At 36.2% G+C, this 26,700-nt stretch overlaps 1 protein-coding gene across 3 annotated transcripts in view; it reads left to right on the top strand.

The window, feature by feature from the left end:
• Positions 1-26,700, top strand: part of SESN3 (sestrin 3) — a 77,625-nt gene that overhangs the window by 16,967 nt on the left and 33,958 nt on the right. The window contains exons 1-2 of one of the 3 annotated variants that reach the window (XM_060160251.1): positions 3,095-3,147; positions 4,946-5,032. The exons of 1 other annotated variant lie outside the window; for it this stretch is intronic. In XM_060160251.1, coding sequence (XP_060016234.1) covers positions 3,109-3,147; positions 4,946-5,032 — 126 coding nt within the window. In that variant the 5' untranslated portion in view covers positions 3,095-3,108. Of the gene's footprint in view, positions 1-3,094; positions 3,148-4,945; positions 5,033-26,700 lie in introns of those variants that run through there. One more of the 3 variants, XM_060160253.1, reaches the window with a different exon arrangement.

Raw genomic sequence — 26,700 nt, 5'->3', positions numbered from 1 at the left:
AGGTAATGGGAGTTTTCTTCATATTGTCTCTACCTTAGTACTAAAATTTAATCTGTGTTGCTCTTACTCAGGAAAAATAATGGACTGTATTAAATTGCCCCCTCCTAACCCACTCCCAAATTTCCCTTCTGTGTTGGCTGCCCAAGAAGCATTTTTAGTGACTTAATTCTAAACCATGGAGATCGATGCCTTTTTATTGACCACTTTTTTATCCTCCTTCTGTGAGGAAAGGACTAATGTAGTACCTTAAATAGAACTGTCTCCATGGCAATGGGCAGTCAGCTTTTGACTTTGAGACTTATAAAAAAGGAAATTTTAAAAGGCATTTTCATGGTCTAAAATAGCAGTACAGTAAAACTAAGGTATGAGACTATTTCCTGTCAGTTATTGCATGACTGATTAAGCTAGCATAACATCTTTCTTTACATAGCACTTTTTGTCTGAGTATTTCAAAATGCTACACAACAATTCCTTCCCTTAATTAATGAGTGATAATTGTTATCTTCAGATTAATAGAAAATTTGAGGAGCTCAGATATAAGATTAGAATTGGGTCCCTGAGAAAAAAGGGTTGCCTAGGTCTGGCTGTATTTTTTTTTTTTTTGCGGTACGCGGGCCTCTCACTGTTGTGGCCTCTCCCGTTGCGGAGCACAGGCTCCGGACACGCAGGCTCCGCGGCCTTGGCTCACGGGCACAGCCGCTCCGCAGCATGTGGGATCTTCCCGGACCGGGGCACGAACCCGTGTCCCCTGCATCGGCAGGCGGACTCTCATCCACTGCGCCACCAGGGAAGCCCTGGGCCATTCTTGATTATAGTTAAACAGAATTATCTCTGAAACACTGGAAACAATGACAAGATTAAAAATAAAAGCTTAACAATTTCTGCCATCTTTTTCTAACTGGTTCCTGCAGTTGGGGATCTGTGCATTACTTCTCCTGTTAAAAGACTTCCTTGGCAACCGCCTCCCTTGTTGCCTCTTGCATCCACACCCACTTAAGAGGTAAAGCCCTGTAGTTCTCATTGTTGGGCCACCTAGCCTTCCGTAAATGTCAGGAGTGTGCTGTATATTAGAGGTTAAAGAGTAAGACCACATTATCCTTTGTAATCTTCTTTCGTCCTTTTCTTTTCTGTATTCATTTCCTCCTTGACTAAGCCTTATCTTAGTATGGGGTTAATTTCCAGTTGAATCATCTCTCAACTTAAAAGTATCATCAGTAGGGGCTTCCCTGGTGGCACAGTGGTTGAGAGTCCGCCTGCCGATGCAGGGGACACGGGTTCGTGCCCCGGTCAGGGAGGGTCCCGCATGCCACGGAGCGGCTGGGCCCGTGAGCCATGGCCGCTGAGCCTGCGCGTCCGGAGCCTGTGCTCCGCAACGGGAGAGGCCACAACAGTGAGAGGCCCGCGTACAGAAAAAAAAAAAAAAAAAAAAAAGTATCATCAGTAAATACTTAATACCCTGATGTTACCGTTAACAAGGGAATTGATTAAACAAATTATGTGACATAAATGCAGTGGAGCACTAGACAACTCTCAGGATGTAGATCTATGTGTTGATGTGAACTGATGTCCATAATAGGTTATTGGATGGAAAAAAAACCCTTTATTAAGGATATTAGGTTTTTCCTTTTTTTAAAAAAGATAATACAGAAGGAGAGACTCCAAAATAAATAGTATTTGTTTCTGGGTGGTGAGGTTACTGGAAATTATTTTTACCATCTGTTTCTCTTCATTGCCTTTTGTTTGTTTTAACAATAAATATGTCTTTTATAAAAATGTTAAGACTCTCAGCATTTTGAAGTAATAGAGTAGAACAAATTAAGTGAGGGATAGTGCTGAGAGCAAATCCAAGTGAGATGGTAAATTGAAGATGCCTTGAGATGAAAACAAAAGTTCATGCATTTAATAGATATCCATCGAAGCTACAGATAAACTGTCAAGGGAATAATAATGTGTGTGTAGGTGGCTAATGAGAGCTCAGATATGTAGCCACAGATGTATACAATCTGAAAATGAATGAAGGTATCGTAGCTGTTTCTATACCATATTCCTTTATGTTATCATAGCAATCATTCCAGGATTTCCCTTTAGGAACCTTATGTACTTACTAATATTTAATCAGAAAACTAGTTTTTTCTCTTTAACTTAGAATTCAAAAGATAGCTGCAATTGTATTCTTTTGCTTTTATACTCTATGGTAGGTGAGACATTGTATTTTCAGAAGTGTATCAAATCTGTAATTTGAACATTATATATTAATCTAGAGGTGTTTTCAATTAAGACCTAAAGATAGGAAAAGATGCTTAATTTGTGAAATAATTTAATTTACAGTTACTTAATTGGTATTTATGTTCAAGGGTTTTTGAAGAATACAAAGGTATACAGAATATGACCTAGATTTTAGAGAGCTTACTGTGTGGTTGGAAAGGAAGACCTTTTCTAAATTATTATGAAGGGAGGTAAAAAGGAAAACATATACCCTTTTGGCTTTTTATAGATAATCATAGATTATTATTTATCTTTAACAATTATGAAGTCATGAATAAAACTTCAACCACTCAAATATGCTAGTGTATCGACAGAAAGGTTAATCAAGTATTAAATATCAAATACTTGTTCTTATTTTTAAGGCAGAGTGATGTGATCTTGATGACTTTCTGCATTTTTAAGGATTTTTTTAAATCTAAATTTTAATTCTTGAAAATGAGCATCACATTATAGAGTATCTATAACCAATTATTTTGTAAATGAGTGTTTCTCACTTAAGTAGCTTTATTTTCTAATTTTGTTTTCCATTTTTAACTGTCTGGGTCATTTGTTGAGCAAAATAGTGAATTAAGCGACTACTGTGAGTCAATAGTTTTCTAAATCCAGTCTACTCTATAAATCTTTTCTTTGACTTGTTAGATAATGATTAAGCACTTTGACTAGTTACACTGAACTTTATGAACTTGATGTTGCATAATTCTAATAATAGCAAACACATGTAGTAGATAATATGGCACTGTTTTAAGAGCTTGACAGGTATTAGCTCATATAATGTTTTTACTATCTGTTTCAATAGCCTTTTATTCACCCCATTAGTGAGGAAGGGATTCCTAGCTTTGGGTCATGGGGATCACCAAAGAAACAACGCTCAACACTGGACAGGTGAGATCAACAGTTTATTAGTTACATATACCACAGCCCAGGGAAAGAAAACACCGCATGCCACTCAGGCCATAGGGAGGTTGCACTCAGGAGTGAGCAATCAGGGGCCCTGGGAGGGAGGTTTTGTAGTATCAAGAAAGTACCTATTGGTTCCTGTGGGAATCTGTGATTGTCTTGCTTGAGTAATTCCATGGCTGGTGGGGAGGGAACTGAAACCTGCCGCTCAGAGATCAGCAGGAATTGCACCTGGTCCCTTTGATAAGAAGGGTTATTTCGCCAAGGGACCTTATCTGCACGAGCAGAGTGGGGAGAGGAACTTGCGTTTGAGCCATTTGAGGTCTTCCTGATTTCATCAGATACCTAGGCAGCACGTAATATTGAGCCTTAATTTTAGGCTTTACACTATACGACCCTATGAGGTAGGTACAATTATTAACCCCATTTCGTAGATGAGGAGATCAGGTACACAAGCTAACTTGCTTAGAACTATGATGACCACACCTCCAACCGTTGTCTTATATGTTTATGTTCCCTCAACCTAGATAGAAATTCTCAATATCCAGAAATAAAAGGAAGGCATATAGAAATTCAATGTTTTACACCCATTTCTATCTCGTAAATAGAAGTGAACTGCTTTTGTGTTTGTTTACTAGTTGTCATGAGTTTTCATGCATGCGCCCTGACGATTTTATTTCATTTCCCTTTATAAATCTATAAACTCTGATATAAGTGAATACCTTTGCATTTCTTGATTGAGAGTTGTTGGATATAGTCATAATCAAGAGAGGTAATAGATTTGGGTTTTGTCTTCTAAGAGCCTTTAAAAGCAGAAGAAATATTAAGATAATTTGAATTTTATTCTGTCTAGCATGGGAGGGAATGGTCTACTGATCTAGTGTTTCTATGAGTAACTTAGCTATATTTCTTATAAATATTAAAAAAAAACCTTTGGGTGATAGAAATTTTGCTGGTTTACCTGATTCCAACTTTGGAATTTGCAAATGTGATTTTTCATTATATTTTTAAAAACATACTTTAACTATACAACAGAAAGTAACTGATGGTTATCTGCGATATATATCCTGTTTTATCACTCTAATGATATCAGAACATCTCATTTTTCTTGATAAAATTGGATATCTTTTTCTGTGGATTTGGTCTTCAAATAATGCAAATCTAATTATAAACTGCCTGAATTAACCCTGGTTTTGTTTTTACTTTTCTTTTTTATTATGGCTAAATCTTTGATATAAGGAAGATAAATATTTATTTATAGAGTATTACTTATCATGAACTATATGACAATTAAAAGCAGAATTTCCACACTTGAGTTTTTCTCATTGCCTTCACCTTGCCTGTGAACTTTGTCAAATTAACTTTTTTTTTTAAATAAAAACAATTTCACATCTATTTATTAAATAGTCTTGAGTCATCTGGTCCATAGGGATAATAAACTTTTTTAGTATTCTTTCTGTCTTAATGAGAGCTGTGCTTCACTGATGTAGTGTCATAATGCAACATGCTGTTAATTCTGCTGTAACACTTATGCAGATTTGTTCCAATTGATGTATTAGGGAATAATTTGAGCATGATGGTGAATTTTGCATTTGCTTATGGGCAATTTCATCCAAGAGAAATACTAGGTGAATTCAGAAAACCACACCTAGTTGACCTGAACTGCCTAGGAATACCCTAAACACACATGTTGCTCAAACATTCACCCTCCACCTCAGTTCACCAGTGTGTTTTGAGCTCTGTCCATCCACATCTGGTGTCACAACTTTCCATCCAATTTCAGATCATCTTCCTTCCACTGCTTCATAACTCACAAGCTGTAGACCCTCCAGCACGTACTTCCATAAAGGATCTTCAGATCTTTTTCAAGGTAATGGGCCATATTTACTGTAATGCTTATATATTTTTTAGCAATTTAATGTGTGTGAAACTTTGATACTATTTTTTATTAGGTTCTTTTTTTAAAGTGTAAAACTGATGCACTTTTTTTAGTATTGTGCCCTTAACGTCACTTTCCCCATAAGCCTGTGGTTTTATTGCATGATTTTGCACAGTGCAGTGAATTTTTAGGGGCACATATATTGTGTTATAGCAGAATGACTGTAATTGTAAAGGTTATCTTCTTTTTTTTCCCCCCTAAATTACCCTTGGCTTTTAGTTAATTCATTGTAATAGTGTGATTAGTTTAGTAAATTTACTAATTATAAATGTGATAAATCAGGCATAGAAACTCAGTAGATTTTTTAAAATAATTAGATCATTAGAGATCACAGATATCTTTAAAATATGTCACCTGTGAGGGCCCCAGAGGGAACTGTCATGTACTCATCACCTAAATTCATGGTTAAAAGCATAATTTATTATTGTAACATTATTAAAATTTATGTTTGGGGGAAATTATGGGGAAAAGGAAATTACAAAGTTGTAAAAAATCATGATCTCTAGTACATTTATATTTTTGCATCTACATATGTATGCTTAGAAAAACATTGGAAGGATAGAAATCACCATGTTAACAGTGGTAGTTTTTGTATGAAGAAATTATGAAGAATTTTTGTTTGTTCTCTGTGTTTTTCTTTATTTTCCATCATGAATAAAAGTTAAGCTTTATAATGAGAAAAAAAGAAAAACTACAGAGGGGGGAAGAGCACACAAGTTGTGGGGTGCAGTATAGTACTAACAATCATGTAATTTAATTTTTAATGAAGCTCTTAGGAAAACATAATCCAGAATGGAGGGAAATTAGTAAATCTTGCCAGAAATTCTGTCTAAAATTTGAATATAGGGCTACTTTTCATTTTGTGCCCACTATATTCTTGACACAGTACTAAATTTTTTTCTTCATACCTTATCTCATTTAATCCTTATAACGTATCTTATGAAGTTGAGATACCATCCCCACTTGAAGAGAATAAATTGAGGCTTGAAGAGATTAAATATTTACCTGCTGCCTTGGATGCTGCACTATTATCAATATAATGCATTACTTTTTCTCTGAGGAAATGTGTGTTTTTTGAAACACTTTTGTTTATTTTTTATTTGTAATAAGAAAAACTATCATATTGTTCTCTAAATTAGAAAAAAGCACTTATTTGGGGGAAAAATGTTGTTAACTTTTGTAGAGAAGGACCCCATTGCCTTAAAATCTTGTAGAACATTGCCACTCAAGGCTTATGAATCTGTATTTCATGTTTTGCCGCTAAAGGAATAAATGTTACTTCAAGGCTTATCCGTGAAATTAAACTGGGCCCTCTGTTCCATATAGCATTCTTATTTGATATTTTCATGTTTTTCTCTGAGAAATCAAATAATAACATTAACAAAATACAAAAGAAATCATTGGCTATCGGAAATGCAGATGTCCCTTGGTACCTTGCAATTATTTAAAAAGTATTTGCCAACTAAATTCTGATGATTCAATAATCACACGTCTATTCAAACTGTTATTTAAAATAATTGTATTCACATGGGTAAGAGAGTCAACTTCGTTAAGTTCACTTCTGCTCTTGAGTATAACATAAAATCACCATTTGATTCGTCTTTAAATCCTCTAAAAACTATCATTGGACTAGTTTTATTGATTTGGAAATGTACTTTCTCATATGAACTTAATCGTGAGGTCTTATAACCACTTATATAATTGTGCTGAGAAAACTCAGAGTTGTTCCCACTGTAATACACTCCTCTTAGAGAAAAGATAGTTTGGAGCACAACTAGGGAAAAAAATTCTTTGCTTTAGAAAGTAAAATTAAGCTTTGAAGGGCAAACAATAAAAACTCATGGGGAAGATCTGCAGCTTCAGCTTTTCCATTTGTATGCTTCTTTTTGGACCCACTGCCATACTTGGAGGAAGCAAAAGCATCTTCTTCTCCATGTGGAGAAGCAGCAAGACACCCATTAGACAGCCAGCACCAGCTGCCAGCAATTGAGTGAGGCATCTTGACCTATCAGGCAGTCTGTACGTGCTGATAATTATATACATGTTTGGCATAGCAATGATCATGTGGCTCTTCTTATAGAGGAGAAAAATCTTGTATCTTTTGGAGACTGCATTCTAGGGAAGAAACAGCTGTATCTGAAGACCTCTAAGATTATATAAACTCCCTAAAAATATGTTAGGGAAAATTAGAACTCACAAATATAGACAGGCCTAGTAATACTTAATTCTGAAGCTAAAAATCTGTAATACATTTTTAAATAGAAATATCTGAGAACAACAAGTCCGTACATCATTTTGTGATGACTTTGAAAAATAATTTATGGTATTTATAAGAGATTATAAAGATTATTAATCTTATAAAGATTACTTACAACGCTTTCATCATTCACATAAAACAGCTTATCATAATCCCTTGATTTATTTTGGGGGAAAAAGAAACGAGAGAAAGAAGAAAACCTTTAAGCAACATGGATCCTGACAAGAAATAGATTTTTTTATTTTTAACTTTTTTGGAGTATGGTATGTTTTCTTAACTGGATTATTGAAAAGAATCTTAGATATACTTAAAGTCATTCTGTTTTAACTATGTATACATTATATATATATATTTATCTATAATATAGGTTATCTTCTAATCTTGGCTTTATAACATTTTATCGAAAACTCTTTTTTAGTTTATTAATAGACTATAAGTAAAATGGTTATTTTTAAAATAACATTTATTTTAAACTAGTTAAAACAATGAGAAAGTAATTCTAAAACAAATTGGTTATGTTGCTTCTGAAAACTTTCTACCAGCATTTAGAGCCCCTCACAACATTGTGTATTACCAGAGAATGTTAATGCAAAAAGGCCCTCAGAGATCATCTTTCTCATTTTTTATTTTTCAAATGAGAAAAGTGATGCCCCAGAAACTGATCAAAGTCTCTCAGTGCTTGAGAAGGGAAAAGAACTCAGGTTTTTCATACCCTTTTCATTATATTACCTTGCCTATACCATTCAGTTACATATCGTTCTGTTTATTATTGTTTGAGGTATATATGTCTAATTTCACCAGCTAGGTTGTAAGCTCCTTTTAGGTAGCTTTTATATTGATACTTTGTATATTCTTAAGAGAGCTATTACATAAGCTGTTTAACAATGAAGAATTCAGTGCATAACTGAATGGTTATGGATGGTTGTTTGATTTGAATATGTGTTTTTAACTTAGAATGCTTAGTGCAGTGTTCTGGTTCCCATTAGATGTCCTTTTAATGCTTAAAAGTTAGTAATGCTTAAATCACATGAATGATCGTTATTTTGAGTTAACCAGAAGACAATTCAGTATGCTAACACTGAAGACTTAAGTACAGGCCATCCTTAGTTAAAATAAGTTGTCTGTTAAAATAGAATAAGAAAGAACAGAACATTGCATGGATAACATCTGTATGTAAGCTAACCTGGAAAGTGGGAGGAACTATCAAGAGAATGACAAATTAAAGAGAGTCTTCTTGATTATTAGAAAATAATTATTTTCACAGATCTCAATTGTAACATAATTGCAGCATGTTCCTTCAATCAAAAACTACATCATGAGAAATTTTTTGCCAAAACAAATTCAAAAGCTTTGGATGTTGTGAAACAGCGGTCCCCAACCTTTTTGGCACCAGGGACAGATTTCATGGAAGACAGTTTTTCTGCGGGGGAGGGGGGATGGTTCAGGTGGTAATGTGAGCGATGGGGAGCGGCAGATGAAGCTTTGCGTGCTCCACGGCCACTCACCTTCTGCTGTGCAGCTGGTGGTGGAGGACCCCTGTTGCAAAATAATTCTATTCATTTATAATAGGTGTGTATGTGTGTGTGTGTGTGTGTGTGTGTGTGTGTGGTGCTTTTTAGGACTACCATGAGTCCAGGATGCCAAGAAATGATTTTTAAAGTGGTTTTTGTCCAAAAATTGTTACTTAGTATCGTTAAATGCGTAATAGGCTCAGTAATACATAGGAAAATTGTGATCAATCAACATTTATTGAGCACCTGATTTGAATTAATTATTCAAGTTAATTAAGATGGAACACTTCTTTTATAATCAAATTGGTGATAGAGAAGATAAAGACATGTGTAAAGGTATGACCCAGAAAGGAGACAGTTCACTGGATTTGAATGATTCAATATAGTGTATGTGGGAACTCAGTTGGGCCTCATGAGGTGAGTGAGCAACATTGTAATAAATATGAAGAGGGGACATGGCATTCCACATGGAGGTTCAGGGATGAAGGAACAGAAATATGCAAAGGAATATTTCGGAGTCAGCATATCAGTGTAGCCAAAGTGAAGTGTTCAATTCGGGAACACTTGGAAAACAAACACTGGAAAGCTAGGTAAGGGCCAGAATGTTGAAAACCTTACCTTTTTTGTTTCTACTGTACTTCCCCCAATCCCCATCCCCCACCCCCACCCCCGCTGGGGATAAAGTAATAGCCTAAAATCAGTAGTGGTGATGGAAACAGAAAGCATAATAGAGTCACTGAAAGAAAGTTTGTGAGCAGGCGGTATTAGAACCTGGTATGAAGTTATTAAGTGTTATGGTGTTATGCATGATAGGAAATTTGGGTCTTTAAGTGCAGATTAAAATGATAAAGCACTTGACTCTTGCCAGCAATTTCATCTCCCTGAACCCCATATCCTTCCATATACCTGCCTTATAAACGTATATCTCTGGATTTTTAGAATCAACCTCAATCCAAGCTGCCTCATTCTCCTGATTTCTTTTATACCAGTTGGTGTCACCATTATTCATCCATCCATTCATCCAATTCCGAATTCTGCGAGGCATCCTAGACATCTCACTATCCTCATAGCCAATCCGTCACTCAATTCCGTTTATTCTACCTCCTAAAAAGCTCTCAACATAATTCCTTTTCTTAATCCATACTGCTTAGTTAAGCCAAGTCATCTCTTTCCTAGAACTTATAGTAGCCTTATAATGGGCTTTATTTCCTCCAACTTCCCCACCCCAGCCCATTTTCCAACTGATGTCAGAAATGCTTTATCAAAAGACAATATCCTTTTAATATTGTCTGTCATTTATATGAATTCAAAACTCTTGGCATTCATATATGGCTCTTGCTTATGTCTCAAGTCTTATTCCCTGAGAACTATTCAGGGATCATATAGAAACAGCATATGGTTCTCCAAATGTATCATGTCTTTGTATTTTCTTTTTTTTTTTTAACATCTTTATTGGAGTATAATTGTCTTTGTATTTTCTATTCCTTTTCTCCGGGATGTTGTACCCTCATGGACCTAGCCATCTTTTTCTAGGTAGTCTAACAAATCTTTATTTCTTTGTAAAGAATTATCCCATCTGGAGGGTAATTTTGAACCATCCTCTTGCAGAATTAGGCTTATCCTATCTTGGTCATCTCCATTAAAGCTCCTAACAGGTATTGTAACTGTGCATCCAAATTTATTCACCTCGTGTTTCCTTGAGGTCAGCACCTATACTTTATTTATCTTTATACGTCCAGTTCTTAGCCCAAGACCTTCCAGATAACAATCTTTAAAAAATCAAAAAAAAATTGAATGAATTAATAGTTCTTCTTTATAAAAGTTACAACGCTTAATCTTAGTAAGGTTTAAATATACATAACACATTTTTTCCTCTAACTTGCAAAGTACCAAAACTTTATTGTAATAATTGCCATTTATTAAATGCCTGTTGCATGTCAGGGACTTCGCTAGGCACCTTTAAAAAACTATCATGAAAAATGTCACTCTACACAAAAGCAGAAAGAACAGTGTAATGAGCCTCCAAAACCTATCACCAAATTCAATATTGGCAAGATTTTGCTACTCTTACTTTATCAATACTGTGGTGGTGTTATTGTTGCTGAAGTAATTTAAATTAAATCTCAAAACTCATTTCCTTTTACCCCTACATATGTTAGTATGCATTTCTAAAATATACAGACACATTCTTGTATAGCTACAATGCCAGTATCACACTTAACAAAATTAGCAATAATTGCTTGATGTCATTTAATACCTCATCTTATTCAATTTCCTGCTAATTGTTTAATGTCTTTTTCGAGGTAACTGTTTCTGAATTAGGTTCACCATTACATTTGGTTGTTAGGTCTTTTAAGTCTCTCTTAGGAGTAGTTCCTCCTTTTATTTTTGTTTTTGTTTTTCATGGCTTTAACTTGTTGTTTTCAGCTGTCCTCTAAAATATTTTGTAACCTAGATAGTTTTCTATGCTTCCTCATGTCATTTCACTTGCTCCTCTGACCTTCTATTTCCTATGAATTTGAAGTTGGGCCTGAAGGCTTGATTAAGTTCAGCTTCAAATTATTTTTGTATATAGACATTTTCCTCATCCTATTTTATGGCTGTATTGATAGGTTAGATTCCCGCAAGTGGGATTGCTGGGTCAAAGGGTAGATGAATATGTAGTTTTTCTAGACATTGTCAAATTCCTATCGGTGGGGAGGGGTTTGTTTGATTTTGCATTCCCACAGTTTTTGGGACTGCCTGTTCCCCTATAGTTTTGTCAATAAATATGTTGCCTAACTTGGATTTTTGTCAATCTGGTGTGTGAAATATAATATTTGCTTTTCTTTTTATGAGTTACTTCTGTGAATTGCCCATTCTTTGTTCACTTTTTGATCTTGTTGTTGGTTTTTCCCTCATGATTTACAGGAGTTCCTTATATAATTGATATATTAGCCATTGTCTGTGTTAAATTGCAAATATTTGTCTTCTGATTTTGTTTATTGTATTTTTGTACCATACAAAAGGTTTTTTTTTTTTAAGTGTGTGTGTGTGTGTGTAGTTGAATTAGCAATTTTGTATTGTTTCTGGATTTTGAGTCATCATTAGGGAAGTTCCATTGGTTTGTCTATGTGCTAACACAACTCCTTTAATTATAAAAGTACTATCTTTTACTATATGGCAGAGCTTGCACCCCTTCTACATTGCTCTTCTGTTATAGGGTTTTCTTGATCGTTCACGCTTAACTGTTTTACAATTAAGTTTATTTTACAAATAAGGAAATGAACACTTCCACAGAAGTTCTATGACCATGTAGTAATGAGAAAAGTAAAAAATAATAATTGTTCTTAATGGTTCCTTAACACTTTGTCTTCGCGTGAAGGTTACTTTTAGCAATCCTTTTGCAACTGTAACCGTTTATAAGGATACATAATTAAAAGGAGGAGAGACAAGAGTGTATTGGAAACATTTATTTCAATCAGTGGTTCCCAAAGTGTGGCAGTGGACCTCTAGCTTTTAGCACAAATCAAAGCAGTGGCATTACACTGAAATAATAATCATTATTTAACTCAACAGCCTGTATTCACACACACACACAAAAAGTCAGTTTCACTGAAGAATATCCTTGATGAAACAGTAAAACTTATGCATTTTATTAAATCCTGACCATTGAATACTTATCATTTTAATAATCCCTGTTTCAAAATGGAGAATAAAAACAAAGCTCTTCTCCATGCCAAAGTATGGTGGCTGTCTTGAGGAAAAGCAGCTGTGGGACAGAGTTGTGAGCCAAACCAGTCATTTTTTTGAACACCATTTATTTTTATTTATTTATTTATTCTTTTGCGGTACGTGGGCCTCTCACTGCTGTGGCCCCTCCCGTTGCGGAGCACAGGCTCCGGACGCACAGCCTCAGCGTCGCGTCCATGGCTCACAGGCCCAGCTGCTCCGCGGCATGTGGGATCTTCCCGGACCGGGGCACGAACCCGTGTCCCCTGCATCGGCAGGCGGACTCTCAACCACTGCGCCACCAGGGAAGCCCTGAACACCATTTTTATATGAAAAAATGACCGACTCATAGCTATGGTTATTCAGACTTGGGTATTTAGTAGATACTTCTATAAAAATGAACAAAGTGAATCCATCACTCCCGGGAAAACACTGATAGGATTTATTGCCAATGATAAAATTTGAACTTTGAGGAGAAAAGAATTTTGGAAAACAGGTATCCCGACCATGAGCTTGACCGCTTCTCAAAACTTAAAGATTTTTCTGATATGAACAGTGCTGACATTAACACATTTTATTTTAAATAATATATTTGATGTGTCAACTTTGGACAACCTGTCAAATGCAGTGATCCACTATTTTCTAAATGACCAATGGTTAATAATACAAAATCTTGCATGGATAAATGATCCCTTGAAAGTATAAGATAAACCAATGGATTTTTTTAAATTTTTTAATTTAATTTTATTTATACAGCAGGTTCTTATTAGTTATCTGTTTTATACATATTAGTGTATACATGTTAATCCCAATCTCCCAATTCATCCCACCACCACCACCACCCCCCTGCCACTTTCCCCCCTTGGTGTCCATACGTTTGTTCTCTACATCTGTGTCTCTATTTCTGCCCTGCAAACCGGTTCATCTGTACCATTTTTCTAGGTTCCACATATATGTGTTAATATATGATATTTGTTTTTCTCTTTCTGACTTACTTGACTCTGTATGACAGCCTCTAGATCCATCCATGTCTCTACAAATGACCCAATTGCATTCCTTCTTATGGCTGAGTAATATTCCATTGTGTATATGTACCACATCTTCTTTATCCATTCATCTGTTGATGGGCATTTAGGTTGCTTCCATGACCTGGCTATTGTAAAAAGTGCTGCAATGAACATTGGGGTGCATGTGTCTTTTTGAATTATGGTTTTCTCAATCCCAGTAGTGGGATTGCTGGGTCATATGGTAATTCTATTTTAAGTTGGTTTTTTTTTTGTTTTTTTGGGGGGGGGGTACATGGGCCTCTCACTGTTGTGGCCTCTCCCGTTGTGGAGCACAGGCTCCGGACGCACAGGCTCACGGCCATGGCTCACGGGCCTAGCCGCTCCGCGGCATGTGGGATCTTCTCAGAATGGGGCACGAACCCGTGTCCCCTGCATCGGCAGGTGGACTCTCAACCACTGCACCACCAGGGAAGCCCTATTTTTAGTTTTTTGAGGAACCTCCATACTGTTCTCCATAGTGGCTGTATCAATTTACATTCCCACCAAGAGTGCAAGAGGGTTCCCTTTTCTCCACACCCTCTCCAGCATTTGTTGTTTGTAGATTTTCTGATGATGCCCATTCTAACTGGTGTGAGGTGATACCTCATTGTAGTTTTGATTTGCATTTCTCTAATAATTAGTGATGCTGAGCAGCTTTTCACGTGCTTCTTGGGCATCTGTATTTCTTCTTTGGAGAAATGTCTATTTAGGTCTTCTGCCCATTTTTGGATGGGGTTGTTTGTTTATTTTAATATTGAGCTGCATGAGCTGTTTATGTATTTTGGAGATTAATCCTTCGTCCGTTCATTCATTTGCAAATATTTTCTCCCATTCTGAGGGTTGTCATTTCGTCTTGATTGTAGTTTCCTTTGCTTTGCAAAAGCTTTTAAGTGTCATTAAGTCCCATTTGTTCATTTTTGTTTTTATTTCCATTACTCTAGGAGGTGGGTCAAAAAAGGTCTTACTGTGATTTATATCAAAGCGTGTTCTGCCTATGCTTTCCTCTAAGAGTTTTATAGTGTCCAGTATTTCACTAAGGTCTCTAATCCATTTTGAGTTTATTTTTGTGTAAGGTGTTAGGGGGTATTCTAATTTCATTCTTTTACATTTATCTGTCCAGTTTTCCCAGCAGCACTTATTGAAAAGACTGTCTTTTCTCTGTTGTATATCCTTGCCTCCTTTGTCATAGATTAGTTGAGCACAGGTGTGTGCATTTATCTCTGGGCTTTCTATCTTGTTCCATTGATCTATATTTCTGTTTTTGTGCCAGTACCATATTGTCTTGATTACTGTAGCTTTGTAGTATAGTCTGAAGTCAGCAAGTCTGATTCGTCCACCTCCGTTTTCTTCCCTCAAGGCTTTGGCTATTCAGGGTCTTTTGTGTCTCCATACAAATTTTAAGATTTTTGTTCTAGTTCTGCAAAAAAATGCCATTGGTAATTTGATAGAGATTGCATTGAATCTGAAGATTGCTTTGGGTAGTATAGTCATTTTCACAATATTGATTCTTCCAATCCAAGAACATGGTATATCTCTCCATCTGTTTGTGTCATCTTTGATTTCTTTCATCAGTGTCTTATAGTTTTCTGAGTACAGGTCTTTTACCTCTTTAGGTAGGTTTATTCCTAGGTATTTTATTCTTTTTGTTGCAATGGTAAATGGGATTGTTTCCTTAATTTCTCTTTCTGATCTTTTGTTGGTGTATAGGAATGCCAGAGATTTCTGTGCATTAATTTTGTAACGTGCTACTTTACCAAATTTATTGATTAGCTCTAGTAGCTTTCTGATGGCATCTTTAGGATTCTCTATGTATAGTATGTCATCTGCAAACAGTGACAGTTCTACTTCTTCTTTTCCAATTTGTATTTCTTTTTCTTCTGTGATTGCCGAGGCTATGACTTCCAAAACTATGTTGAATAATAGTGGTGAGAGTGGACATCCTTGCCTTATTCCTGATCTTAGAGGAAATGCTTTCAGTTTTTCACCATTGAGAACAATGTTGGCTGTGGGTTTGTCATATATGGCCTTTATTATGTTGAGGTAGGTTCCCTCTATGCCCACTTTCGGGAAAGTTTTTATCATAAATTGGTGTTGAGTTTTGTCAAAAGCTTTTTCTGCATCTGTTGAGGTGATCATATGGTTTTTATTCTTCAGTTTGTTAATGTGGTGTATCACATTGATTAATTTGCATATATTGAAGAATCCTTGCCTCCCTGGTATAAATCCCACTTGATCATGGTGTATGATCCTTTTAATGTGTTGTTGGATCCTATTTGCTAGTATTTTGTTGAGGATTTTTGCATCTATATTCATCAGTGATAATCTGTAATTTTCTTTTTTTGAAGTATCTTTGTCTGGTTTTGGTATCAGGGTGATGGTGGCCTCATAGAATGAGTTTGGGAGTGTTCCTTCCTCCTTAATTTTTTGGAAGAGTTTGAGAAGGATGGGTGTTAGCTCTTCTCTAAATGTTTGATAGAATTCACCTGTGAAGCCATCTGGTCCTGAACTTTTGTTTGTTGGAAGATTTTTTTAATCACAGTTTCAATTTCATTAATTGTGATTGGTCTGTTCATATTTTCTGTTTCTTCCTGGTTCAGTCTTGGAAGGTTATACCTTTCTGAAAGTTTGTCCATTTCTTCCAGGTTGTCCATTTTATTGGCATAGAGTTGCTTGTAGTAGTCTCTTATGATGCTTTGTATTTCTGCGGTGTCCGTTGTAACTTCTCCTTTTTCATTTTGAATATTATTGATTTGAGTCCTCTCTCTCTTTTTCTTGATGTGTCTGGCTAAAGTTTTATCAATCTGTTTATCTTTTCAAAGAAGCAGCTTTTAGTTTTATTGATCTTTGCTATTGGATCATCATGTTTTCGTTGTCATTTGTCTCTAGGTACTTTCTGATTTCCTCTTTGATTTCTTCAGTGATCTCTTAGTTATTTAGTAACGTATTGTTTAGCCTCCATGTGTTTGTGTTTTTTACGTTTTTTCCCCTGTAATTTATTTCTAATCTCATAGCATTGTGGTCGAAAAAGATGCTTGATATGATTTCAATTTTCTTAAAGTTACCGAGGCTTGATTTGTGACCCAAGATGTGATCTATCCTGGAGAATGTTCCATGCACACTTTAGAAGAAAGTGTAATCTGCTGTTTGGGGATGGAATGTCCTATAAATATCAATTAAATCTATCTGGTCTATTGTGTCATTTAAAGCTTGTGTTTCCTTATTAATTTTCTGTCTGGATGATCTGTCCATTGGTGTAAGTGAGGTGTTAAAATCTTCCACTATTATTGTGTTACTGTTGATTTCCTCTTTTATAGCTGTTAGCAGTTGCCTTATGTATTGAGGTACTCCTATGTTGGGTGCATATCTATTTATAATTGTTATATCTTCTTCTTGGATTGATCCCTTGATCATTGTGTAGTGTCCTTCTTTGTCTCTTGTAACATTCTATATTTTGAAGTCTATTTTATCTGATATGAGTATTGCTACTCCAGCTTTCTTTTGATTTCCATTTGCATGGAATATCTTTTTCCATCCCCTCACTTTCAGTCTATATGTGTCCCTAGGTCTGAAGTGGGTCTCTTGTAGACAGCATATATATGGGTCTTGCTTTTGCATCCATTCAGTGAGCTTGTGTCTTTTGGTTGGAGTATTTAATCCATTCACGTTTAAGGTAATTATCAATATGTATGTTCCTATTACCATTTTCTTAATTGTTATGGGTTTGTTTTTGTAGGTCCTTTTGTTCTCTTGTGTTTCCCACTTAGAGAAGTTCCTTTAGCATTTGCTGTAGAGCTTGTTTGGTGGTGCTGAATTCTTTTAGCTTTTGCTTGTCTGTAAAGCTTTTGATTTCTCCATTGAATCTGAATGAGATCCTTGCCAAGTAGGGTAATCTTGGTTGTAGGTTCTTGCCTTTCATCATTTTAAATATATTGTGCCACTCCCTTCTGGCTTGTAGAGTTTCTGCTGAGAAATCAGCTGTTAACCTTATAGGAGTTCCCTTGTATGTTATTTTTCATTTTTTCCCTTGTTGCTTTCAGTAACTTTTCTTTGTCTTTAATTTTTGTCAATTTGATTACTATGTGTCTCGGCATGTTTCTTCTTGGGTTTATCCTGCCTGGAACTCTGTGCTTCCTGGACTTGGGTGGCGATTTCCTTTCCCATGTTAGGGAAGTTTTCGACTATAATCTCTTCAGATATTTTCTCGGGTCCTTTCTCTCTCTCTTCTCCTTCTGGGACCCCTATAATGCAAATGTTGTTGTTCCATGGCAGTGAATTCCACCATTCTGTCTTCCAGGTCACTTATCCGTTCTTCTGCCTCAGTTATTCTGCTATTGATTCCTTTTAGTGTATTTTTCATTTCAGTTATTGTGTTGTTCATCTCCATTTGTTTGTTCTTTAATTCTTCTAGGTGTTTGTTCTTTAATTCTTCTAGGTCTTTTTTAATCATTTCTTGCATCTTCTTAATTTTTGCCTCCATTCTTTTTCCGAGGTCCTAGATCATCTTCATTATCATTATTCTGAATTCTTTTCCTGGAAGGTTGCCTATCTCCACTTCTTTTAGTTGTTTTTCTCGGGTTTTATCTTGTTCCTTCATCTGATACAAAGCCCTCTTCTTTTTCATTTTATCTATCTTTCTGTGAATGTGGTTTTTCTTCCACAGGCTGCAGAATTGTAGTTCTTGCTTCTGCTGTCTGCCCTCTGGTGGATGAGGCTATCTAAGAGGCTTGTACAAGCTTCCTGATGGGAGGGACTGGTGGTGGGTAGAGCTGGGTGTTGCTCTGGTGGGCAGAGCTCAGTAAAACTTTAATCCGCTTGTCTGCTGATGGGTGGGGCTGGGTTTCCTCCCTGTTGGTTGTTTGGCCTGAGGTGACTCAGCTCTGGAGCCTACCTGGCTCTTTGGTGGGGCTAATGGCGGACTCTGGGAGGGCTCACGCCAAGGAGCACTTTCCAGATCTTCTGCTGCCAGTGACCTTATCCCCACAGTGAGCCACAGCCACCCCCCTGTCTCTACAGGAGACCCTCCAACACTAGCATGTAGGTCTGGTTCAGTCTCCTATGGGGTCACTGCTCCTTCCCTCAGGTCCCAATGTGCACACTACTTTGTGTGTGCCCTCCAAGAGTGGAGTCTCTGTTTCCTCCAGTCCTGTCAAAGTCCTACAGTCAAATCCCGCTAGCCTTCAAAGTCTGATTCTCTAGGAATTCCTCCCTCCGTTGCCAGACCCCCAGGTTGGGAAGCCTCATGTGGAGCTCAGAACCTTCACTCCAGTGGGTGGACTTCTGTGGTATAAGTGTTCACCAGTTTGTGAGTCACCTACCCAGCAATTATGGGATTTGATTTTATTGTGATTGCACCCCTCCTACCATCTCATTGCTGCTTCTCCTTTGTTTTTGGATGTGGGGTATCTTTTTTTTTGAGTTCCAGTGCCTTCCTCTTGATGATTGTTCAGCAGTTAGTTGTGATTACGGTGCTCTCGCAAGAGGGAGTGAGCACACGTCCTTCTACTCCGCCATCTTGAACCAATCTCAAACCAATGGATTTTTATGTAACAGAGTAAGAAGTTTATTGATGTGGTTTCAGATTCTACATTCCAACAAACTTAAAAGCTACTACTTATCAAGTCTTAATGTAGTATCTGTGAGGCTGGATTTTCTTCATGTTGTACAACAAACAGATTGAATACAGAAGTGGATATAAGAATCCCGTTTTCTTTAATTAAGCCAGATATTTACACAAATGTATAATGATGTTACTCTTCTTAGTAAATTTGTTTTGTTTTGTTTTGGAAACTGTAGTTTCAAAAACATTCATTTGTGTTAAAATGTAATGGGTTTATTTTATTTTTAAATGAATTAATATTTAAATTTTTTCTTTGATTTAATTTCTAATGTAATAATTATTGATAGATATCACTCACATTAACAAAAGCTTTGGGGGTCAATATTTTTTAGCAATATAAAGAGGTTCTGATATCAAAAAGTTTGTGAGCCATCTACTTACATGAGCATAACAACTGGTTTTAATTCTGATTATAACAGGTTTTAAGTTTACCTGTATACACTAAAGCACAGTTTTGTAGTCCTCTGTTAATAGATTTAGGGATTGACAAAATAGAGATGAAGAGATGAAGTTCATGAGACAAATCCTATTTTCTATTCTAGACAAAAATTAAAACACAATTGTTCCTTTCAAACTTCTATTCTTTTCAATTGTATTGAAACTGAAGTTTAATATAATTCGATGTAAAACTGAACATACTTTAATTTGCTCAGTTGTGTTCCTGGCAGGCTGTGTGAAAGGTACTTTCTCAATTTAAATGAGAGCATGAGTTCTTGTTATTTTTGACAACTCAGTGTATAAAGAAGTACTGGTTTTTCAAATGGCTAAATGCTTGTTTTGAAAATCTCTAGAACTCAATTGTATTTAATGTTTTTCTCCCTGATTCCTCTAAGCTGAGCAAGTGACCTGTATTTTGTTAATCATTGGGTTTTGAAAAACCTGGAAACTGTCCCGTCATTCTGTTTCATTAGAAAAACTTAGAGACCTTTTGATTTTGTTACAACGTGGGTGGTAGATACTAAATACAGATGTTTGACTTAAGACTCTACCTTTCCTTCATATACCAGGTAACTACATTCACAGCATATTTTTTGTTTCTCCAAAAGACTGGTAGCTATCAGCCATATACTGAGTAATACTAGAATGTTCTGTAGCCATAATTGTCTCTAATAGGAGTCTTAATTTCAAAAACTCCCAACTTTCATTTCTTTTAATCTAATTGGAACATAATTTTAATAGGTAAAGCTTTCTAAAATTAAAAGCAAGTTTTACTATTACACATTACAGACATTAAAAATTGTTTGAGGGAATTCCCTGGTGGTGCAGTGGTTAGGACTCTGCACTTCCACTGCCAGGGGCCTGGGTTCGATCCCTGGTCTTGGTGAACTAAGATCCCACAAGCCTGCGGTGCAGCCAAAACTAACTAAATGAATAAAAATTGTTTGTATGGAAGTAAAGCACTTCTTAATACTTCTGTGGGACCTGGGGAGTGATCTTATAATTAGTGGTAGTAAAGTATATTGTCTATATGTTAATAAGGAAGCATTGAGTTAGGTAGCTATTATGAAGTTGCATTATCTCAGGTACAAGGCATAGTTCTCTTCTCATTTTCTTGGCCTTAGCCCAAAATTTTACAGCATGTTCAATGAGTATATTTTGTCATTCTGCATCTCTAAAGAAAGTGCTTAACACTTAGAAGCTTTTATAGGAGTCTTTGTTGCTCAAGATCAGTGTCATGACATGCAATATTATTACTGGTTTTTAAGAAAGTAGTACAAATTATAGGAAGTGTGCAGGTCTTGCTTGTTTTAACAACATAAAAAGATAAACAAATGGAGAAAAGTGAATATTTGTCACATAGGGGGCCCAGACGGTACAAGGAAGGTAATGGATTGATGTCCAGGACTGTGGTTATTAGTTTAATTTATTGGTATTTCTCAATAAGAGTGCAGAGAACTGCCTCGAGTCCACAGGATGCTCTTCCCTGCTGAAGGAAGAGAAAAGGGATGGAAGAGCCTGTACCAGACTCCTGTCTCCTCAGTTTAACTCAACAAATGTATGAGCGTTTATTATTTTCATGGTGCTGTACTGCAATGCTATAGATACCATGTTAGAAATGGATCCTGCTCTCTAAGGAGCTTACTTATGGTCCGAAGGGAGTGATAAGATAATGATATATGTTAATAGCTATAAGACAGAAACAAAGTATGATTGTGAATCTTAAGAAGAATAGATTTAAATTACTAGAAGAGCTTGAGAGTTGGTGGGAGTGGAGGAAGATCAAAAGAGTTGGTATTTGAGCTGGGTCTTAGAGGAAGAATGGGTAGAATTTCAATAGATATAAAAAGGGAGGGCAGAGCCTCAGGAAATGCTGGTTCAGATCTATCTAAATTCCACAGGACACAGAGAAGATCTGCCATGTTAGAAATACCAATTTTTAATTTACAAGTAAACCTAACTTAATTGATTTACGCTACTCTGTGGTATTACATGGAAAGTGGAAAATGAGGTGTATTCTTTGCTACTTGCCTCTGGATGGCACTGGACTGGAACATGATTTTAGGTTTACTTTCAGTTTAAAGGATTAGCTAATGGTGTAGTTTAAAGGCTATCCTAGGCCCATATTTGTTCTTCTTTGTAAGTTTGTGTCACTGTGTGGTTGCAGAGGGTACTTGTGGTCCTTTGTTTTTAGAAGTTTGCTATTTCATAGACAGGATGTAAATATGAAAACTTGCCTGCACTTTGAACAGGGTCACCCATGTGTTCTAATGAGTAAAATTTAAGGGATTTTGTTACTAGCCAAGGGGAAGCTCATTTAGAAACTCAAAGTTTAGAAACTTTGCTCTATGGATATTCATTTTTAATTCTTTTAGTGCTAGAATGAGGTCCGTTTATCTTTGCATACTTAATTGCATCTACTACAACTACTGCTGATTTCTACTAGTAATAGTAATACTCATGGCTACTGTTTCCAGAGTACTCAGTAGGTGAGTTTGTTTATCTTTAGGCCCACAAGTTAGTAAAACAAAATTTATCTAACTGTTCCTACCGAATGGCACACCAAGGTTTTTTGGTTTTTTAGTGAGAGTTGCTTAATTCATTTCCTGCAACTCATTTTTTGAAAAGAGATTCTGTTATTCAAATGGCCACTATGTAGAACTTTCAAAAATGGACCTGAAGTTTACCTGACACCATACACCATACTAAAGTTGAAATACTCCAAGATGAACAAGGTACTGTCCCAACCCAATAGCACCTGACAGCTTAGTAGGGGAATGAGGAGGTAGGGAAATTGATAAATGCAGTACATTTAGTGGAAATGTTTTGAGATTTCAAGTTAAAAATCTTACTCAGTATGTGTTGTTGAAGAAGGCTGAAATTCATGTTATTAGTGACAAGATCTTTGCAGTGTTCCTCAAGTGACTATACCCAGTGGTGGAGCTGTTGCAGGAAGGGCTTGGTAGCCTTGATTTTAATAGCTTGGTTAGAAGGGGAACTGAAATCTCAGGATCTTGGAGACAGGATTCCCCACTTACGAAGGGGAATTTCTAGTGCTCTTAAGAGCGTCTGCAAATTTCTGCCACACCCTACATGTGGGGCTGGGCTCCTGGTGCTCTTGGGGTCCCTATACCACTCTAGCTCCAAGGAATAGAAGAGATGTTGTGTGATTTGCAAGATTCTTGCCCTTGATGCTATTGCTGTTTTCTGCTTACCAGTCTTTTCTCACTAAATGACCTTAGATCTCAGTTAGTTATTATAATACATATCTTTATTGTATTGAAGGTCAATACATATTTTAACCTAGAGTAGGAGAAGTCACAATTTTATTAAATAGTCTTTTAGGCCATTTTGGGATGGTGGGAAGCAATGTATATTCCAGGTAATGACAGACATTTAAATTTCAGTTTACTATAAAACTAAAAATCTATTACAATTAATCTAATTTAAAACCCATCCTTTTCTCATTTAGGGATAGACAGTTTTTAGAATATCTCTGTGTTCTTTTCCATTTGCCCTTTCCTTCTGAAATATGTAATGTCATCAATTTCTATAAACCCAGTCATTGTTCCTGAGATTGTCTGCTAAGGAATAAAAAGACGACATCAGCATTATTTCTTAGCATAGAGCCACCTACCCATCTCTGCCCTTTCTGCAGCGGTTTCTGCCAAAATGGAACATCTAAAAAGGATAGAAGGAGAGTCAACAACTGTAATTTACTGTTTGTATTGATAATTGCAGTTAGCTTTCTTATGGTCACAATTAAAATTTTTATTTGGGGTATGTGTTTCATACTTAAGATATTTTGTCATTACAGTATGTTAAAAAATGTTGAAGTTATTAAACTATCTTCTAAGGATACCTTTAAAAATCTTCAAAAATTGAGGGATTAGTATGTTAAGTGGAGTCAAATTTCTGTTTTGCCAGAATTTTTTATATGTTGAACACATTTTTTTAACCTCTTAATGTCTGTATGTAAAGTTAATTATACACATTACTCTCAATATTATTGTCTCCCATAGATATAAATTCATAAGCAGCTTTTACATTTTAATGGATAGAATTTGTATGTTTTTTGCTTTTCCATTTTTAATGAAATAAACTAAAGAAGATAAATGTAAAAATTAAATTGAATAATTTATTTTAAAGATATTTAGTAGCTTAAAATGCAGCAATTATTTCTCCTTAGCAGTTGGCCTTTTAGGGGCAAGTAATTTGCTGATTACCTCTAAAGTCTCATAATTTTAAGAATTCCTAACGTCCACGTAATTTTCTAGTGGGATTAATTTATATAATGTGATCTAGTAAATTGCCTAGCAGTTAAGTGTCAAAATAAGCAATTTTCTAAATATAATTCATCTTTATCCTTTTAGTGTTTTGTTTTCCAGCACATAATTACTTAATGGGCATAATTTTACCTGATGAATTTCAAGCATAACTTCTTTCAGCTATAATAACACATCTGAAAAAAGAAACTTTCCTTATGTAGCATTCTTGAGATCACAACCCTTGTAAAATAATCTCTTAGGACACATGGAACTGATACATAAAAAGTATCAGTTCTTATTTTATAACTAGTTTTTCTCTTGATTAAAATTGTAGGATTTTATGGAAAAAAAATTTAAGCAAATACTGTGACTGCTGTCTAAGATATTTGAAGACAAATCACAATTAAATTTACTATTGTTTAAAATTTCTTAAATGTTTTATACCCCCTTTTATTTTTAACATGAGTCAACATTTTAGAGAATTTCCTTTCTTCTTTTTAAGTTAGTGACTTGAAAGTTGTCATCAAATTAAGACTCTGGGGGCTTCCCTGGTGGCGCAGTGGTTGAGAGTCCGCCTGCTGATGCAGGGGACACGGGTTCGTGCCCCGGTCCGGGAGGATCCCACGTGCCGCGGAGCGGCTGGGCCCGTGGGCCATGGCCGCTGAGCCTGCGCGTCCGGAGCCTGCGCTCCGCAACGGGAGAGGCCACAGCCGTGAGAGGCCCTCGTACCGCAAAAAAAAAAAAAAAAAAATTAAGACTGAAGAATGGCATCTGCCAACTTTTCTGCCATCGTCGTTAATTTGTTGGTTTTATTGGTTTTGCAGTATTACTATCCAAATAATTTTTATATTTCTATGAAGTTACCTTAATACTTGTTTATTCTGCTTATGTTCATTCCTGAATTTTTAACCATTTTGTATCTTTGCATTATCCGAGTAGCTGAAATCAAGACTAATCAATGCTATGGAGCAGTGCTGTACCATAGAACTTTTGGCAATGATAGAAAAATCCAGCTTGGTACCCACTAGCTACATGTAGCTATTATACACTTTAAATGTGGCTAGTGCAATCAAGACACTTAGTTTTTAACTTCTATTTAATGTTAATCAACTTAAATTTAAAGAGCCACATGTGACTAGTGGATACTGTAATGGAAAGTACAGTTTTTAAAAAATCCAGGACTTATTTTTTGGTTTTACTTTTTCACAGAAATGAAACAAGGTTTATGATTTCAAGGTCATTGTGTAAGATTCACTAGTATGATCAAAGTCACATATTCCCCAGGATAAGATATTAGCTTTATACTTAAGAGAGGAAAACATGGCAATATTATTCCTCAAAATTAATGTAGTTATGGGTTATTTTCACTTCTAATATAGAACAACCCTGGAATTCTTCTATTAAGAGTAGCATCTGTTGAGAAAGTATATTACAGCTGTTACAGTTTGGGGTGTTTTATTATGCTTTAGGGAAAATTGACAGAAGAAAAATTTAAAATGAAGTATTATTTTGTCTTGTACTTTGCGAGTTTTTTTTTACATTTTTATGTGTTATCTCCTCAAAAGCAAGGGCCTGGAATTGACATGATTCTCAGCTGTGAGGGGAAAATATTTCTCAGCATAAGAGACACTCTTATGGTTGAGATGGAGCTGGGGAAAGGGTAACTGAAAGATTTTGTTGGGAAAAGGCAATTATAGGATTTAGCGGCTGTTTGAATGCAGATTCCTAGGATGGAGAGTCAAAGATAACTCTCAGAGCCAGGGTTACTGGTGTTGTGTGGTGATTTATAACTTATAGAGGAAAGTGAGGAACAACCTGTTTAGGATAGGAGATTAGTCTGAAACATGTTGATTTTAAGGTTCCAAAATGCCCCAGCAGTTCAAAATGCCCCAAAGCCAGATGGAAGGGCAGAGCAGAGCTAGCTCTGAGTTCAATAGCAAAGATGCAGCAGTCAGTCGCAGGGCTTGCTTGTTTTTCACATCACATGCCCTTCTCTCTCCTTAATCTGCTCCACCCTCCTCCCCGCAATATAGTGAAGCTCAACAGTTCAGTAGAGTTTTGTTTGTATCAAGAAGATGGAAGCTATGGACGAGAATGCTCACTTGAGAGAATGAATGTCAATGAAGGAAGTGCAAGGGATGTCTAGGAAGAGTGTAGAAGTGTTCAAAGAAGTCAGTGTATTGGATGGTTCAGTGCTAGGAAAGCTGAGCTAGGGGAGAGTTGCCTAGCAAGAAGCAGATGTGAATTGTCCATGGAGGTGAGAAGGCCAGTGATTGCAGGGGTAGCATCTCAGCTGGGATCTGAAGAGTGTGGGCAGCTGCTGTTCAGTGGGTGTAAAGTTTCAGTTATGCCAGATGACAAAGTCCTGGACATCTGTTTTCAGTACTGTACTGTGCACTTGTTAGGAGGGTAGAGTTCATGTTATGTGTTTTTTTACCGTAATTTTTTAAAAGGGGAAAAAAAAAGTCCTTGGTATCTTTTTGCAGGCTGTAATATGTTCAGACATTGAGACAAAGATTCTCAGAACTGGCTGATTTTGTTTTTTTTTTCTTTTCCTGAATTGTTTCTGTCTGGATTCACTCTCAATTCGGTTGAGCGGATTTCTGCAATTACATTAAGATGCTTGGTTATGGGATTCAGTAGGTGTGACCATCAGACCAAAAACTCTGCAGAGCAGTCATTTAACATTTCAGAAAGGCATTAAAATGCCTGAAGATGTGATTAAAAGAAAATCAGATGTAGTCTCGAGCA

This window comes from Lagenorhynchus albirostris, chromosome 9 (genome assembly GCF_949774975.1).
Source record: "Lagenorhynchus albirostris chromosome 9, mLagAlb1.1, whole genome shotgun sequence".
NCBI classification, from domain to species: Eukaryota; Metazoa; Chordata; class Mammalia; order Artiodactyla; family Delphinidae; genus Lagenorhynchus; species Lagenorhynchus albirostris.
Note: the sequence above shows the minus strand (reverse complement) of the source record. Positions and strands in the feature narration are given on the sequence as shown.